The 17,666-nt window shown below is 43.8% G+C and overlaps 2 protein-coding genes across 2 annotated transcripts in view; one reads left to right on the top strand and one right to left on the bottom strand.

The window, feature by feature from the left end:
• Positions 1 to 6,495, top strand: part of RNF34 (ring finger protein 34, E3 ubiquitin protein ligase) — a 9,445-nt gene extending 2,950 nt beyond the window's left edge. The window contains exons 2-6 of the mRNA XM_010582186.1: positions 877 to 1,095; positions 2,468 to 2,857; positions 3,176 to 3,232; positions 3,479 to 3,680; positions 5,117 to 6,495. Coding sequence (XP_010580488.1) covers positions 877 to 1,095; positions 2,468 to 2,857; positions 3,176 to 3,232; positions 3,479 to 3,680; positions 5,117 to 5,304 — 1,056 coding nt within the window. The 3' untranslated portion in view covers positions 5,305 to 6,495. The remainder of the gene's footprint in view (positions 1 to 876; positions 1,096 to 2,467; positions 2,858 to 3,175; positions 3,233 to 3,478; positions 3,681 to 5,116) is intronic.
• Positions 6,496 to 7,360: 865 nt separating this feature from the next.
• Positions 7,361 to 17,666, bottom strand: part of KDM2B (lysine (K)-specific demethylase 2B) — a 114,796-nt gene continuing 104,490 nt past the window's right edge. The window contains exons 13-20 of the mRNA XM_010582185.1: positions 16,537 to 16,622; positions 15,736 to 16,006; positions 14,695 to 14,733; positions 12,356 to 13,029; positions 10,717 to 10,880; positions 10,064 to 10,225; positions 9,152 to 9,370; positions 7,361 to 8,628 (exon numbers count right to left, since the gene is read on the bottom strand). Coding sequence (XP_010580487.1) covers positions 8,447 to 8,628; positions 9,152 to 9,370; positions 10,064 to 10,225; positions 10,717 to 10,880; positions 12,356 to 13,029; positions 14,695 to 14,733; positions 15,736 to 16,006; positions 16,537 to 16,622 — 1,797 coding nt within the window. The 3' untranslated portion in view covers positions 7,361 to 8,446. The remainder of the gene's footprint in view (positions 8,629 to 9,151; positions 9,371 to 10,063; positions 10,226 to 10,716; positions 10,881 to 12,355; positions 13,030 to 14,694; positions 14,734 to 15,735; positions 16,007 to 16,536; positions 16,623 to 17,666) is intronic.

Below are 17,666 nucleotides of genomic sequence, written 5' to 3'. Positions count from 1 at the left end.
TTTTTTGTTTTGTGTTTTTGGGGGGGGGGGGGAGGGGTGGTGTCAGTGAGCCACATGACAGTGATTAAACATGTGACCTGAACAACTTGCAGTCCAAATTCCAACTTTAAGTAGAATATGCACTTTTGATAGAGAATCTAGTGCTAAAAGCTTTCAGGGATAAAAAGTAGCAATTTATTTATCTATTTGGAATTTTTTATAGTGCTTTAAGATTAAATTGTGTGACTCAACTGAAATCAAATCAATATAGGATAAGTTCATTTAGAGTTATTTTAATTTTTGCTAAACATTTTGTAAGTCAACAAAACAGCAGGATTAGGGAGGTCTTGAAAAACATTTCCCTCTCAGAGAAACTATACCATAGGTAGTTTCTAATGAAGATTGGTTTGTTACTTTCAAGTTTGAAAATCCAGTCATGTAAGAGCTGAATTAGTTCTGGAGAAGTTCCTGCAGGGGACAGCTCCACGCTAATTATGATAAATCGTTGTGTTGCTGCTTGTCATCATTTTGGGTTTTGCCCCTCACCAACGACTGGCTGTTAGTCTCTTCCTTCTTTGCTCTGCTATTGCATTACCTCCTCAAATTCCTTACCCTTTTTTGTGGAACTCTGCTAGAAAAGGAGTTGTGAAAGCAAGCTCCTTGTGCCTGCGTGAGCTTCGTGGAAGCAGATCTTACCTACTTTGGTTTGCAGCTGGGAAGTGGGGATTATTGGGCTGTTACAGACATTAGTGTGCTGAATTCCTGGTGCTCTGGGAATTCACACCACGTGCTTTTGGGATGATGACAGATGGATTGAAGTAGCTCTTCAGTAGCAAGTGACATCTGATGTGGGCTTTCAGGTATTAATTTTCTTTCTTGCTTTGTGAATGTTTTCAGGCGGGAGCTACTTCCATGTGGGCTTCCTGCTGTGGGTTGCTGAATGAAGTCATGGGTACTGGAGCTGTCCGTGGCCAGCAGGCTGGCTTTGGGGGAGGTGCTGGCCCATTCAGATTCGCACCAAATACAGACTTCTCAGCATACCCATCTCCAGCTGCGGCAGGCGCTAACATCGTTTGCAAAGCCTGTGGACTTTCCTTTTCAGTTTTTAGGAAAAAAGTGAGTATATTTCCTATTACATAGTATTTTTACTCATATGAACTAAACTGTAGGCACACTGGGACATGAATTTGTATTTTTCCTTAGATAAGGAAACCTGAGGCAGATAGCCAGGGAGGTAGTAAGTGTCTTGTTCTAGGTCACAGGAAACTAATGTCAGACAGCATTAGAAGTTAAGGGGTCTGATGTTCGTTAATCGGTGACACGTTGGATCTGGTCTGACCAAAAATGAGTGGATTTTAATTTGTAAGATACGTGTTTTAGCTTCAGAATCTTAAACATTAAAACGAATCTGGTTTTGAAGATGATACCAAACATAGTGGTTGAGTACTGGAATGAACAAACGGGGTGATGGAAAAGCTAAAAACTCGCAATATAGTATCACAGCTTCTTTCTGTGAAATACTTGTGGAATTCTGTTTTGTTTCCTAACCAGGTTTAGTTCTGTTAAATGCTATTGCACTCCAACAGCCTCTTGCTTCATTTGGAGGCAGGTTGGTGGGTTAATGCAGATAAATAAAATTGAGGTTGTTAATACTATGTCTATTATGACTGTCCAGCATCATTGTTTTGTCCACTCGGTTCTCTGCAGCTCTTTTAGATAAACACAAAGCCTCTTCCCTCAGTTTGTGTGTTCAGTTTCCCCCTTCCTATGCATCCTGTTGTTCGCATGGCAAACACTTTGTTGAATTAAGTGTTGTGTAGGCATGTTTTCTGAAGCTAATATTAATTTACTAAAACCCTGAAGAACTTGGAAGAGTTTGGATTTGTTCACAGTGGACGAGATGACCACTTAAAATCGCTGCTGAGAGTCTTGCCTGTTCTAGCTTTTGTATGTTGTAGGGAATCTTTTGAACAAAGTTCTCTTCAGAAATGACATCTGAGCATTTGGGACCATTTACCTACCATGTGATTCATCACATTTAAGGCCTACTTTGAATTCTTTGAATCAATGGAGGAAGAAGTATGTTCGTTAAAGCTTGGGGATTATACTGCTTTTTACACCAGTGAAAAGAGCAGTGACACTTAGTATATTCAAAAGTATTTTAACATACCATAAAATTGACTGGCTTTCAATTTTGTTTATTGTCTAAACTACAATTTGAATACTTTATTCATTTGTTTATTCATGTTTTTTCACTGAAACCTCAAATCAGCATACAGTAGTGCTACAAAAGCGATGGACTGCCATGGAACATCTGCAAAACTATTTGACAGGGCAGTTTTCTAGACTTAAATCCTAAAAATGATGTATGTCAAAATTGATGATGGAAAGACTAATAGTAAATTACATAGCCTGGAAAAGGAAAGAGCAGGGTCTAGATTTGTTTCTGTGACATTGAGCTGAATGGTTATTTTCTCTTTCTCCTTAGCATGTGTGTTGTGACTGCAAGAAGGATTTTTGCTCAGTTTGTTCAGTCTTACAAGAGAATCTCAGAAGATGTTCCACTTGTCACTTGCTGCAAGAAACAGCCTTTCAGCGCCCTCAGTTAATGAGATTGAAAGTAAAGGATCTGCGTCAGTATCTGATTCTCAGAAACATACCAACGGATACTTGCAGAGAGAAAGAAGACTTGGTGGATCTCGTGCTGTGCCATCATGGATTAGGTTCGGAGGAGGATATGGACGCTAGTAGCTTGCATTCCTCACGGTCACAGACTTCGGGCTTTTTTACTCATCCATTTTCTATGTCTGTATCGGTGTCGTCTCAAGGGGAACTCGCAAACAGAAGGGGAAGCACAGGAAATGGAACACCTTTACGGGTACAATAATTAACGTGGTTTATGGTATAGCACAGTCTTGTTTTGTTTTGTTTTTTTTTAATAGGTATGCATTGCTTTAAAATAAAATGCCAGTTGGTACAGTTCAGGGTGGCAGGAAAAATGCCTTTTGTATCTCTCACCTGAAAACAGAAGATTTCTAGATAAGATTACTAGTTTAGATGGTAGAGGTGACTTAAATCGGTAACGATTAATAGCAATTCAAAGTGTCATTGTCATCTGTGATCAGTTCGGTACAAAGGGAAATGTTTTATAAGGGATAATGTGGTTTTGTCCTGATTAGTTTCATTTTGTACACAGGGACAAATGGAAACATCCTCTATAAATAATGAAGAAGAAGAAAGTGCAGAAGAGCAGGTGAGAGATGAACTATCCAAAGAATAAATTTTTGGCATGTGACACCATAAAGTGTTTAGATCTCTGTCAACATTTAGTATCATGGTCTAGTTCTTGCAGTTAGCTGTGTCTAGCAAAGTATATCTGCACATACTTGCTTTAAAAAGAATAAAACTTTAGCCAAGCTGCTGCAGCTTAATGTAGCACCAGATCTGGTGCTTTGAACTTGCCAGGTCAGTTAAAAACCATACAATTTATGTGTTTCAGACCCCTGGATTGTCCAGAAAGCGAGTGAGGGCATCTTTGTCTGATATTTCAAGTCTGGAAGACATTGAAGGGTTGAGTGTTCGGCAGCTGAAGGAAATACTTGCGTGTAATTTTGTCAACTACTCAGGATGCTGTGAAAAATGGGAACTTGTGGAAAAAGTGAGCAGACTATACAGAGAGAGTGAGGAAAACCACAAGACACGTAGGTTTATATTTAATTCTCACTTTCTTAAGACTGCTTATTTTCTGGTTTCCAGTAGCTGGTTCTGCCAACAGGAGGACTTGGTACGTAACTTGGTCTGCTCAGCTGGAACAACTGGAAAGTGGATTTTAACAATTCAAGTTGCACCTAGAGTAGCTGAACATGGTTCTAGTGAGTCAGTGAAGCTTTCCAGGATTGGGCTGGTTTTTTGAGACTTTTTTCCAAAGCTCAGAGAGCTCAGCTTTCAGGGTGAAGGTAAAATTGCACAACTGAGAACTGGTTCCTCAGAGAACATGAAACTTGGCACCTCCATGTCCTTTATTAGGTTTCACAAGGCATTAGCGAGAGAGCTGCTCAGTAGCTGTCAACCGACCAAAGCAAGTCAGGTCTTTTACTGTGGTACAGAATTAAAAGCTACAGTGGCAAAAGTCCAAGTTCAAGTGGTTTGGTCTCAGTCCATGTTTTTGTGATAAGGTGGTTCTGTGGCTGCAGCTCAGTGACAAGTACTCTTCTCTTACACTCAACAGTTGGGGTCTGTCACTTGCGTGACTGTAGTACATCGACAGACCGATTCCTGTTCACAAAGTATAATTTGAGGAGCAACTTTTTGATGTCATTACCAGCTTGAAAAATGCCTGCCTGGCTCATCATTCCTGCATCCAGCAGTCAGGCTGTAAAGAACAGGGGACTGTGGTAACTGGAAAACTGAACGGCCCTGGGCCACTGCACAGCCAGGTTGTGCCAGTACATAGACTGCAGGGACTGTGGTAATCAATCAGGTGTGAAATAATCAGCTAACTGGGGGGGGGAAAGGGTTGTGAAGGTGGGGGACTGTTAGTGAATGTCAAAACATGGTTTAAGTGACACCTTCAGTTTGGTCATAAACTAGAATTGAAAACCTGTCTCAAATCAAGCTTTAAACTTACGGGGTTTTTTTACAACGTGGTCTAACAGAACACTTGGTTATTGATAAGGGGATGTTGTCTATTTGCAATGAAACTTGACAGGTTTTATTCAGTTCTGCCACCTTTACAGCCTACTTAAGGCTTCTGCTTCTTAGTCTGCTTTCTTATTATTGTGCTTAATCTTCTGAGGAAGGTGTTCTGCCAAACAAAGTAAGCTCAGAGATGGAAAACCAACATGCTCTGAATTTTAATCCAGCACGTTATTTCACAGTCATTATATTCTGAATTGAAAATGGTCTGAGTTTAAAGAATGAAGCCAAATACTGGATGTTCACTTATGGGCTTTCTAGTTCTTGTTTCTTTGCTTTTTTGAAGGAATATAGATTAATTTTTAGCTGTGGGCTAGAAAAACTATTGCGAACAGGGAGCAGCACTACTTCATGCTAAATTAGCTTCACGGGTTGCCTGGGGTAGAACTTCACTGGTTTTCCAAGGCCTGAGTGCATGACCTCCTGCTCTGTTGCGTTTCAGAGGGTGAGAAGATGCAGCTGAACGACAACGATGATAACCTGTGTCGGATCTGCATGGACGCCATCATTGACTGCGTCCTGCTGGAGTGCGGCCACATGGTCACTTGCACCAAGTGCGGCAAAAGGATGAGCGAGTGCCCCATCTGCCGACAGTACGTCGTACGGGCCGTGCATGTGTTCAAATCTTAAACCAAGACCAAAACCAGATTTTATAGTCACCCTTCCCGGATTTCTGTGGGCAGCAGTGCCGAACCTTGGGGCGATGTCAGCTTTTTAGTTCTCTATAAACACAGCATTTTCAACATCAGCATCCACGAGTTTGTGAAACATTTTTCTACGGCATCCTGAATCCCATGGTTGGGCAGTACGATACGATGCCTGTGCGTACAGTACTAGCGCTGCCTGACTGACTTACCTTGTAAATCCACAAACTCTTTGAGTCAAACTGTTTACAGCAGTTCTTGCTCTCTTCTGAAGAATATCACCTTTACTGGTCACATTCAGGACTCAGCAAGGGGCTGGAGAACACCTCTGCTCGACTGCATTAGCGTGTTATGTTGTCTAGTGCATTAGAAGCAATGAATATATCAGTTGAATATTCAGCTTTTATGTAACTATAGAATGTAACTGTTCTGACACTGTCCCTGCAACAGTGTTAACAGTATAAAATAGGACTGTAGAAAGCACTGCCATTAACTGTACCTGCAGAGAAGCCCTTAAGCAATCTATTTTATGCTGATTGCTCCGTTCCGAATGTCTGTCATGACATGTGTCATGTCTTGGCTATTCCTTGTAAATGTACAGAAAGCTCTGTCGCTTTGCAGGTCTCTGCCACATGCTGTCCAACTACCAATTACTAAGTGTTTTTTAGTTTAGGAATAAAATATTTTTTTAAAAGAGGGGTATAGTAAACCATATTGTTGTGGTCCTTAATCCACTCATGCCTCTTGTGACTATTAATCTTACGTGTGATGATTGTACACCACGTGCTGACAACATGATGTTACTGTGAATACTAATCAGGGTCATGAAACTATTTGCTGCTAACATGTGGAATGTATGGTGTTACTGACCTTAAAGGGGGGAGGGAAACATGGTCTATGTTTAAAACCTCATGTTCACAGGCTTCTGACCAAGGCTAAGCCACTATTAACCATGCTTCCCCTTGGCTGCTGAATGACCCCTGTTGCTGTCACCCCTTGCTCCAGTTTCTGGCTGGGGTAAGGGCCCTCTTGGAGCAAGAATTTCCATGGTCCTTGCAGGATATCTGTGACAGACGACCTGGGGAACACAGAGAGCAGCAAGAACCACTCATGTTCTGGGGACAGGCTGCCTGTGGCCATGACAGTGTCTGATTTGAGTTCACTGTAAAAAAAAAAAGAGAGAGGTGAGGAAGGACCTAGTCTGGCCAGGACACATAGCCTTTAAGGAGGGTTGATCAATGAAGCTGCAGTTTCTCCTTTTAATTTCCCACATGCTAGCAAAGTAACAGAGACAGGGGCATCTTCTGCCAAGGCTGTAGTACCTGAGAACTCTTACCTCTGCTGCACTGTCATGCCTGCTCTGTCTTTTATGTGAAAAATTAAGCTGGCTTGAAAAAGAGAAAGTAGCTCCTCCTCAAAATAAAATGCACAGCTTGGAGACACTGCTGGTTATTTTTCAGAAGGGAGCAAACCTCTCAATGGCTTTATTTTTTAGAAGTAACTAACTTTTTAATGGTACTTAATTCCTCAATTTTCTGTTCAGTGGGTAAGCTAATGAAGAAAAACATGCCCTCTATGTTATTTCCATGCTGATCATTAGCCACACAAGCTTAATAAAGATTTGTGATGGGCTTTCTCAGCCTCTGCCTCTTTTCTTCACCAGCTGTGGGAGCACTGCTGGTTACTCAGCTCAAGCTTTAACATTCTTCTGGAGATGTGTAAGTGTTCCTCTAGACTAATCTGGGCCAATTCCAGCTGAAGGAAGGTACAGATGGGTCTTTTATTCCCTCCTCAGTATAGATGTACTGGAACACACCAACTAGAGGCACAGGACAAAGACCAAGTGCTGTGAAAGTACTACATGTAGCATGACAGCTATTAATCCTAGCTTGCACCAAGGCTAGAAACCAGGACCTGCTCCGCACACAGAACCCAGCTGTAACCCCATGGGGCTCACTGCAGTCATGCCACACACCCCTAAAGCCCCTCCCCCCCCCCAACAACCCCACATTGGAACAGAAACCCACAGAGCCACCACCTGGTTTTGTACAATTGTTTATACAAATTCAACAAAGGTAAAACTGCATCAGGAAGGTCTACGAAAACAACACCATACAACAATGGCACTTATGAATGCAGAATTTTACAATCAGGAAATAACCATGTTATAAACCTTAAATGAGAACTCAACTCACACTTCAAAGAAAGAGAGACTACGTTTGACCATTTATTCTACAGCTGGACTCACTGTATAAATTAATTTTATATTGAGTACAAGAGCTCATGCTACAGAGTGAAACCCTCCTATGTGCAAAAGCTGAAATTGGAATTTTTTAAAATTTTGAGAAAAAGGTGATTTCTATACAGATAAAAGTGTTTTACTTCAACTATAATTTACACCTTATTTCCACAACATGCTTATGTCACTTCTGAAGTATACAAAGCAGGATATAAACTTCCATTAAAACATGCTTGAAGTTGAAAGTATTAACCTACTTTTCCTGACCTGGGCACATTTGTAGATAGATACTGTCTACGAAGTATAGGTTAAGTTCTCGCCTACCATAAGTAAAGATAAAAATTGGCAATCAAAACCGAAACACTGGTAATGCATTCAAACATTGCATAAATAATTTTTAAACAATTTTTGTACAAAAATAGTTCTGCATAATGTAAGATGTAACAAAACAAAACGTGTTAAGAAGGCAGAAATGCAGTGCGTGGTCCACTTCAATGACACCAACTTTTTTTTTTTTGTTGTTTTAAGAAATGAAAAGCAGAAATCAAATTTACACTACCAAGCACATGCTGTGGTACTTTAAATAACAGTATTTCTTGGAGATCAGTCGTCTTCCGGGTGTGAACAATTATCATCAGTAACAGTCGCCTTATGAATTTGCATAAGAGCCAGTGCAGGACATCCATCCCAGGTAGACTGAATTAGTGGCACAAGTTGAAACTCTTAACATGGGTAGTTTCATGTTGTTCTCTCCTCGACAAGAGTTGTAAAATCCAATCGCGGTATTTTCCAATATTCCAAGTTCCCAATTGAAAATAAAATCCCTACGTGTTCTTAGTCCCACCCACCCCACCCCACCCCACCCCAAGTATTTACACGTGTCCTTTAACTAACTCAGTTTTTGCAGAAGTTTTTCTTCCACTTGCCCAAACTGAACACTTACTGACATTTCCGCTATGAACTGCTCACAGCCTTCTTTTGTCACTTGCTTGCAGTACCTCAGATCAATCTGGCAGATGTTTCCACAACGTTTGAAGTAAGACAGGCACTGGTCAGTAACCTTATTGCAGTCTGTGGGGAAAAAAAAAACCAAACAAAAAAAAACACAAAGGGGGAGAAATTTAACAGCACTTCTCAGGTTTGTTCTCCAGCATGAGGACAGTTTATCCGGACTGCGGTAGGTCCTTCCTGCTCCTCCCGTGCTGTGCCGACAGTGAAATCACCCTGCCAGCCCCATGGCCGCTCCCTGATCCCTGTCACTCTGTTGTGTAACCAATGAGATAAAGCAAAGAACGACAGATGCGCAGAGAAAATCCCCTGTGGAGGATGAGCGAGGTAAAACACATGGCTCCTAAGCAGGAGGCGGCCGGCCTGGCAGCTGGTGGAGGGCCTGGGGAAAGGCTGGGCAGCTGTGGGGTTATTTACACCAGCAGCACATCCAGCTGCTTAAATGGAATCCTGGGGGGGGGGGGGGTTTAACCCGGGGCCGGGGAAGAGCTGGGTAAAACCCCTCTCAGTGATGAGTGTTTCACACAAGCCTAACGCCAATGGGCAATTCCCGTCCTTCCCCCACCCCTGCGCTTCTGTTGCTTACCTGATAAATTAATTTCTGTTAATGAATCCCGCGTGGTGGTTCCAACTGCGGTCAGCAGGTTAATAGACTGATCTGTCACGTGATTACAGTAACTGAGATTGAGTTTGGAGAGCAGAGGCATGTGCCTTATGATCAGCCGCAAAGAAGCATCTGTAATATCCAGGCCAGCCAAACGCAGCTCAACTATGTTCCGTAGTTTACTCCGGTTGTCGATCTGACCTGGAAAGCAGAGGCAGCAGGTCACTCCCACAAGTCTCACCCCGTGTTGCAAACATCTGCAGATCTATATGAAATGCACTGTGACACACAACACTGCTGCCCTACATCAACTTCAGACGCTTTTGCCTGTCTGGAGCTTTGGAGGGGACATCAGCAGGAACACTTGTCTATTTTTGGAACAGGCACATGGACAAAGCCACCTCCTGATTTCAAAACAAAAGGGATGAAAGTAACTGCAGGGGCCCAGCAGAATTACAAGTCGGGAATAAGCAGTAGGCTGTGCAGTGCATGCCAGAAAGCAGATCTGATTTGCTCAAAATTTCACCTGAGCTGATATCCGGGCGAATGTGGCATGACCCACAGAACTGCTCCTTCCCTGAACTGGAAGAAAGTGTTTCCATACTCTCTAAAGTACACCCGTTGCAGCCTGAAGAGAAGAAAGTCAGACAGAAAACCAGCACAGTGGCTCAGATGACTGTTCAGCAGCCAGAGAACATCACTCGTTACCCAGTGGCTTCCAGCGAGGAGGTGTTGCAAGTCACTACTTTGAACACCTCGCACGTCAGCAAAGCCCAGAACCCCGCCGATGCTAGCTGCAGGGGTTTCTGCCCGTTTCCTCCAAGGGGGACTAGCAGCAGAACATGCCACAGAACGTCTGGGACAGGTCTCCCGCATGCTCCTCTCGCCTGTTACCTGGCCGGTTATCTGTGGGCGGCGACAAGAGGTCTCTCATTTGTGCGTCTTTCAGGCCTTCTGCCCACTGAACATCCAGAGTTCGGAGTAAAGGACAACTGGAACTACAAAGTGCCGACACTGCTATCCATGAGCACCCTGATAACAGCAGGTCTCGAAGACCTGCAGATACAGAAGAAGTTGGAGCACATGGCCTACCCAGAGAGACATCCGTGGCGATCTCTGCTACCAGGCGCAGGCTGGGCAAAGCCCAGTGCTGCTCTGACGAACAATCCCAGCACGCCAGGGCAAGCAGGGACCCCATAAGCCGCCTCCTGCCCAGCTCTCCATCTCCCCCACCATCTGGAACTTCATTACTGTGGGTGACATCAGACCCCCTCCACCCCCTCCGCTAATCATGTCAACACAGGCACTTTCCACAGCACAGCAACTTTACCTGTAGACAAAGACCTGCCTCAAACTAGTTTACCTAACACATCAAGTAGTCACAATTTAACTAATTTTGGATCCATTTTAATTTGCTGATGCTTCATTCCTACATATCTACTCCTCTCCTAGGATACCTGGGTCCCTGCAGATGTTCCTCAGAGATTGCAGTTTAGATACAAACTGGTTTGCTGAATTCAGTGAAGTGGTCAAAAAACATCACTTACCTGGCAGTCTGTTGATAAGCCAGCTCAGCTGCTTTTTAGATATATTTGTCCAGCTAAGATCAAGGGTTACAGGCTGTCTCCTAATAATGCCACTAAGCATAAGCGGAGTGATGGATTTACAATGGTTTAAATCTATTTTGGTCCATAATCTTTTGTCACAGCACCTACCCCAAAAGAAAAAAGCCAACAGCACTTAATTTGGCACTTGTTTTGATTTCTGCAAGACTTTAAAAGGTGTCATTAAACAGTAGGAAGAACTACAGCATTTAACTGAAAATAGCAAAAATAAGGCTGAGCGATGCTAAGATAAGCACAACACCACACAACGGTACATAGGTTTGAAGTTTCTCCCTCAAATGTATCATGCAATAAGGCATGGAATTATTTCCACACAATTACAAGCATCAACAACTTTGGATCTCATTTTAAGTCATCAGAGCACTTACTAAAATCCATTTTCTAGCCTGAAGAGAAGCCACACCTTCTTGCTTGCCTTTTGAATATGAACACTGGTTTTTTAAATATTACTGTCCTGATTTCCCCCATGCTTTCCTTGCTTAAAACCAGTGAATTTTGTAAAACAGATCCCCCCCACTTCCTGTTCTCTGTTTGTGTTATTCCTATCTACGTGGCTTATGAGTTTTTACACTCTCTTTATGGTTCTCTAAGGGCAACAAGCAGGAAGTCCTAATGAGTGCAAGATCCTGCATTTTCTCATTTTTTCCAGTAGAAATACTGCACTTAAGTGGAAAAGGCATTTACCAGCTTTCTGTGACACCAAGAAGCCCATGGAGGAGACACTCCACACACATCTTCTTGCACTGAATTATCAACCTCCCAACCTTTCTGTCATCTACCCAGTTACTACACTGTGCTAGAAAGGAGTCTCTGTTACAATTTGTCCGTGTGTGTGCACATTACAGTTGAATCCAAGATGACAGCCAACAAGAGACTTCACTGCAAGTTCAGTGAAACATGTAAGTCTGTCCGCTAATGCTTCCTGCTGCTGTACAGTCACCGACTGTGTCAATGTTCACACTGTGGTACCCCAAGCACTGAACAGACACACTGCGAGTAAATACAATTAACAAAGGTTTCCTCCGTCAGCTCTGCTGGTATGAAACACAGCAAACAGGATTGCTCTCCATGTACCCTCTACAGGGGAACAATCAGCACAGACCTTCCGAGAACACCGAGGGCACTGGAAGGTCTTTGCTGTATCTCAATAGATACTTAATAGCTGAACTGAACAAACAACTGCATTAGCAGTCAGCAAGTCCTCAGGGCAGAATGACACCAAGACTTAGCATGACCTAGACTGCCCATTCCGGCAGGCAAGAACATTGTGGTGTCTAACTACAGAACAGGCTGCTCTGGGGTGCTACAGTCCCAGCAGGCTGATGCCAAGGCTGACACACACACTCTCACACACACACACGCTCTTCCCACCAGAAAGGCTGGGAACTGCTCTTTCTGAGAAAGCACCAGAGGACATGCTACTTTTCTAGATGCTGCTGGTCACCCCTTCTCCTTGGGCTCAGCAGAGCTTCAGTGACAACCTGCTGCCTCTGTCACCCGCTTCCCTTTCAAGTCCATCCCGCTACATGTTAGACCTAGCTGGGCTTCCTGCCCTCCTTACCATCTGTTCCAGGTCTTGCAAACTCTCATACAGATGCACAAGTCTCTATGACTGAGGTAGCTAAAGACAGCCATCCAGACTTCCCTCTGCATCACGTGGGCTGCCCCATCATCCAGGGGGAGTGAGTCCGGAGGGGGGCTGATGGGAGGCGGCCGGATAACATGCCGTTCCATCTGAATGCATTTGGGAGGAGAGAGCGAAGGCGGTGGCCGGGTTATTCCCCGAGGTGCGCTTCGCAGGCTGGGGATGAGCTGGTGCCTCAGCTCCCGGGGAGTCCCATTTAACCCTTTGCTGAACCTATGGAGTCTCTCACTGTTGTTCAAAGCACGCTTAGGTTCCTCATTCTCACTCTCAGGTTCAGATTTGATGGGTTGGTGATTCTCATTGGCAAGGCTGTTCTCGGTTTTTTGGATCTCCTGGTTAAGCTCCTTGCTGAGCTCCTTGCTCAGTTCCTTATTGGGAAGCCGCCTTTTCCTCCTCATCTTGAACTTCTTCTTGTCCCTGGGCTCGGCACCCTCTGTGCTGGGACCTGCAGTGGGCGAGCTGGACCGTGACTGGTCACTATCCTTGGACCTGGGAGGTGCTTCTGGCAGGTCATCCTCTGGCTCCTGCTTGAGGCGCCGCAGGGGTTTGATCATGGCAGTTCGGTCATCTGGAGCCTTCCACGATCGCCGCTGAAAAGGAAGAGATAAGGGCTGACTATTCGAGCAAGAACATACTCAGCAATACTTCACATGCTGATGCTCCACACAGGCAGCCCTGCCTGGGGGGGTCGGGCTGCCTGCCAGCTCTGGGCCCCACCCATCTGAGCACAAGGGTACATTCACCGGCCAAAGGTATCAAGTTCAAGTGCCATCATGGATGAGGAGTCCAGCTATTGGCTTCTCTGGACTCCCAGCGAGTGGTAAATGCATTTATTCACCATGCATAATCCTGCAGATTTACGGGCCTTATTCATTACACAGCAGACAGTTTATATACAGAAGATAAGCAGCATACTATAGACAGCTTTTTCCCCAGCAGGCCAGAAGAAACCAGGCTTGGGACACATTCACTGGGCACCCACTTTAAACACTGGCTGACATGCATTCATGCCCAACGGTCAAAAGGTCAATTTTTGAAACCTCCTGAATCGCCATCACTGACTCGCTCTGTGGCTGCGCTGTTGTGGCCCTTATTGCTGGATACTCACAGCCCCATTTAATTACACTTCAGCTGCTCCTTTACATCCCACTAAACTCTGCTCGTCTTCTCAAACTTCCCCCAACTCCGGTGCATGTGCAACGGGGAATCTGACTGACAGGTCTGACACACTGCTAGCCTGACGAGACCTCATACTGACACGATCTCCAACGCAATGCAGGCTGACAGGGGTTAGCTGGCACCTTCTTCCCTGCCCCAGTCATTGTTCGTAACAGCAAACCGCACTTCACTTGCTTGCACTAATCAAATCTCTCTTTGATGCACACCAGACAGAAGTGTAAGAGACGTACAAACTAAGACCAGGGAAGACTTCAAGTCTAATCTGATCACTACAAGCAAGAAAGAAGACACCAACTGTTAAAATGAAATAGCTCTAATAAGAAGAGATCTGGACTGGCAAGAAATGGTGAACTGCTGTGAACACACTTGTTATATCAGAAGGTCTACGCTTTCACAATAAGCTAATTGGATCAAGGCAGTGAATGTGTTCCTATGCTTCAGACTGCAGCGCACAGCAGAGAAAACTGATCACCCTGTCTTTAAATTAATATATTATAAAGGGAGAGGTCACAGTAAGTTAATGACAGGTTAGAATAAAAAAATTACAACATCACACTACTGGCAGCTTGCAGCATCCTTCACACTGGGTACTGACAAGCACTTAGTTTAAAGTTATTGGACTTCTGTTATCGTGGCAGGTGTGTGAGAGGTAATCAATACTTGTGTGCCAGGTCATCCCTGGCTCCCTGGGGTGTCAGTGGGAGACTCCAGGGATGTGCTGTGGTAGAGACTGCTGAGGGGCTGTGTGGCTGGGGCAAGATTCAACCATGCAGCAAGAGCGAAACATCAGTATAGAAACAGAATTTTATTCCTCGGGTCATCAAAACACAGCTTGCTGCTGTATTTTAATATGGGACACCAGAACAGAAAACAAAATCAGACACTGCAGCTAAACTATCCTGGAGTGTAAAGGTTTCCATGAGAGAGATCTCTGTAATTTCAAGATGTAAATGGAATAATAAAAAAGCCTGCAGTGACACAAGGACATGACTGATAGAGAAACTGGCTCACCATTCAGCTCACATGAGAAAGGATTAAAAGGGATTCAGAACACATCTATTAAAAAGGCAAAGTACCTTCTTCCTGAAGAGTTTGTCTTCTCTTCCAAGTTTTAGCTGTTGGAAGAAAGAAAAGTAAAAACCCCAAAACACGACATTTGTTCTGCTGTCCGATGAAGGTTTGGTGATCCACAGTGCCTTCCTCACACACTGGGGGGCTTTCATGGAGCAATTCAAGCCATCCATAAACACTGCAGTGAGTCCGAAGGGATGGGAAAAGGAAAGCATGGCCAGAAAGCAGATATGCATAAAACTGGTACTGTGAATTTTGCGCTCTCACTCCATCAAAGCAACACCAATCACTACATTTACCGTACTGTAGCGTTCCCACTGTCAAGCCTTGCAGATAGACTGACTGCCACTCCTCGTGAACTACACATGCAATACAAAACCAGCCACTGATTCCAGTTTTAAAGCCATCAGCCATTTACTCATGAGACACATTAAATCTAGGTCCTCATTTCTACCCCTGCAAACAAGCTTTTCTGTATATCCCAATTACCATATTTTGCAATCCACATGACAATTTAGAATGTCCCTGCCTGGCCCAAGGGCTCCGACTGTCAAATTCAGGGAAAAGCTGTCTACATTGCTGTTGTGAGCAGCTCCTCCTTTCTGCAGGCTACAGAAAGTGTCGTTTCTAAAGGTCCTCTGATGGGTTATGAGTATTGTACATCGCTGAATCAGCCACAAAACAAGCTGCCATGCGCCACCAAGTGGGTAGAGATGGAAAAGTTTCCATTAAAAATTGATTTTCATCTTGATCCTACTCCAAGCATCTTGTAAAGACTTTTCAGTTAAAGTGGGTTTTCCAGTATTTTGAATAAAACAACAGCCACAGCCCAGTGTTTTTGGCCTCTGAACATCAACCCAAGTGTCACTGCTCAAACTACTGTCCTGTTAGACTAGCAGTTTTCAGAAAGGAAGGTAAAACATTGCAGTTTCTTTTGTAACAATCTGGGATTTCAAGATGAGCTATAAGCCAGAAGGCAAGAGACATCAGCCCCAACCAGCCCACACGCATCTGTGTAAGCACATGAAAAGAGTGTTTTGTCATACCCGCTTTCTCATAGTGGGTTCCTGGGGTTTCTCAAATTTCCTTTTCCTCCACAGATGCACTTCGTCTGACTTTCTCCTCAGTATTGAGTCAACTTGAGTCTTTTTGGAATGTTCCTCCGATTTCCGCCTGGGAGTTTCTTCACAATCCCCTTTCCGTTTTGCAGCATCTGTTACTTCCTTATTGTCTCTGTTAATTTTCTGTTCCTTCAGCAAGGAGCCTGGGAGATTTGATGCGTATTTGAATCCTGGTCCGCGCTTTTGCTTGTACGCCAAAGAGACACAAAACACAAACAAACTTTATATCTTACGCCTTTCTCAGCTCTTTATCTAAGTTGCCTCCAACACTCCAACATTGGTGGGTTGATCGCTTTGTAACAGACAAAATTTTTAGCAAGGAGTTAAAGTAGTTTGAACCTTCTTGTAACGACACACTTGCAAGTGTCTGTCTTAGTTTGCAAAGAAATAATGTTTCACTAATTCCAACAGACACTTCAGGCTTTGCATAACTGCCTCTGGATTTTGTTTTTTTTTTAAAGAAGTATTTTCATCTTAGAAATTAACATGCAGCAGTGCACAGAACTAACCTAAATATTCCCCAGGTTCTAGGTGAAGTGTTGGTACATGGAACAAAAATACAAAAATTATTAAAGAACAGAATGCCATCAGCTTATTTCCTTCAATTCAACTGAATTAAGCACAAAATCAGAAGCTGGTACTGGGCAAAATTGTACCTACAAGCCAGAGGGAATGCCTGAGATTTTGTATCTCATTCCAGCACCACTTATCCCCATTAAACTCACTTTTCCAGTTTTCCCTGCATGGTTGCACTTTGGACACTCCCAGCAGTTCGGCAGCTCATCGTTAACCACACCATCCGATTCCTTCACCTGGTGAAAGAGAAGTACAATTTAATTCACAATCGTGCTGCAAAAGTCTACAAATAGATCACTTAAAGGCATTTTGTACAGCTCATAATTTTCTCTGATTGGCTGCTGCCCTCCCAATGGCTGCAGAAAAGGAACACAGATCACCGCAGGTGCTGCACCATCCTGCTAGTGCTGAGCAAGTCCTCAGTCCTGCACAATTACCCTTATGATGATGTCAGCAGGGGAGGAAAGCATGCTGGCCAAATCGGTGTTTGACAAAGGGTTCAGGTCTGGCCTTTTTATGAAGGTCAATGACAATCCCAATTAACACAGGGCACGTTCTGCTCTTGCAAAAAACCAAAACAATAAAAACCACCCCAACAACCCAAACCAAAACCATGGACTGGAATCATGCCATCTCCAAATGTCCTCCCACACCACTTATTTGCAAAGCTCAGTCCTGTCCAGTCCCCTCCCAGAGTAAGGCACAGTCCGATCTTTTAATAGGAAGGGATTTTTTTCCATATGCACATTCTCACATACATTAATACTGTTCAGCATTTTTAGAAGCATAGCACCCTCCACTGTAATCAAGTGTTCCTTAAAATATTTTTCTTTATGGATCAGAACTAGCAGTCCCATGTCTCCAGCCCTCAAGCCCATGTGCCAATAAAAATGATGGTTGCCAAGTCAGCTAGAGAACAGGCGCTTTTATTCAGAAGACTGGACACATGAAGGCATTTTTAAGGTTTCTCACACCCACAGTTACCCAGCTAGCGTGAGGAAGAGAAATGCTTACTGCTTCACTAACTCTGAGAGACTGTGACATTTTGCTTTTTGAAAGACAAGATGCACACTCGGTGTTGTTACACTACAATAAAAGCACAGCCCTGCCCTACGTGGTTGAAAAGCTGCTGGTTTCTGAATTTCCATACAGAAGTCCGCATTACTTTCCAAACAGGAGATAGGTGTTTCTGAAAAGACATTTCTGTGAATGAAACTGAGGATGAAAAGCAGAGCTAAGCTAAAAAGACTCTCCACACACACGCATGCTCACTGATAGCA

This window comes from Haliaeetus leucocephalus, unplaced genomic scaffold (assembly GCF_000737465.1).
Source record: "Haliaeetus leucocephalus isolate CR32 unplaced genomic scaffold, Haliaeetus_leucocephalus-4.0 Scaffold840, whole genome shotgun sequence".
NCBI classification, from domain to species: Eukaryota; Metazoa; Chordata; class Aves; order Accipitriformes; family Accipitridae; genus Haliaeetus; species Haliaeetus leucocephalus.
The sequence above is the reverse complement of the archived record's forward strand: the minus strand, read 5'-3'. Positions and strand labels throughout refer to the sequence as shown.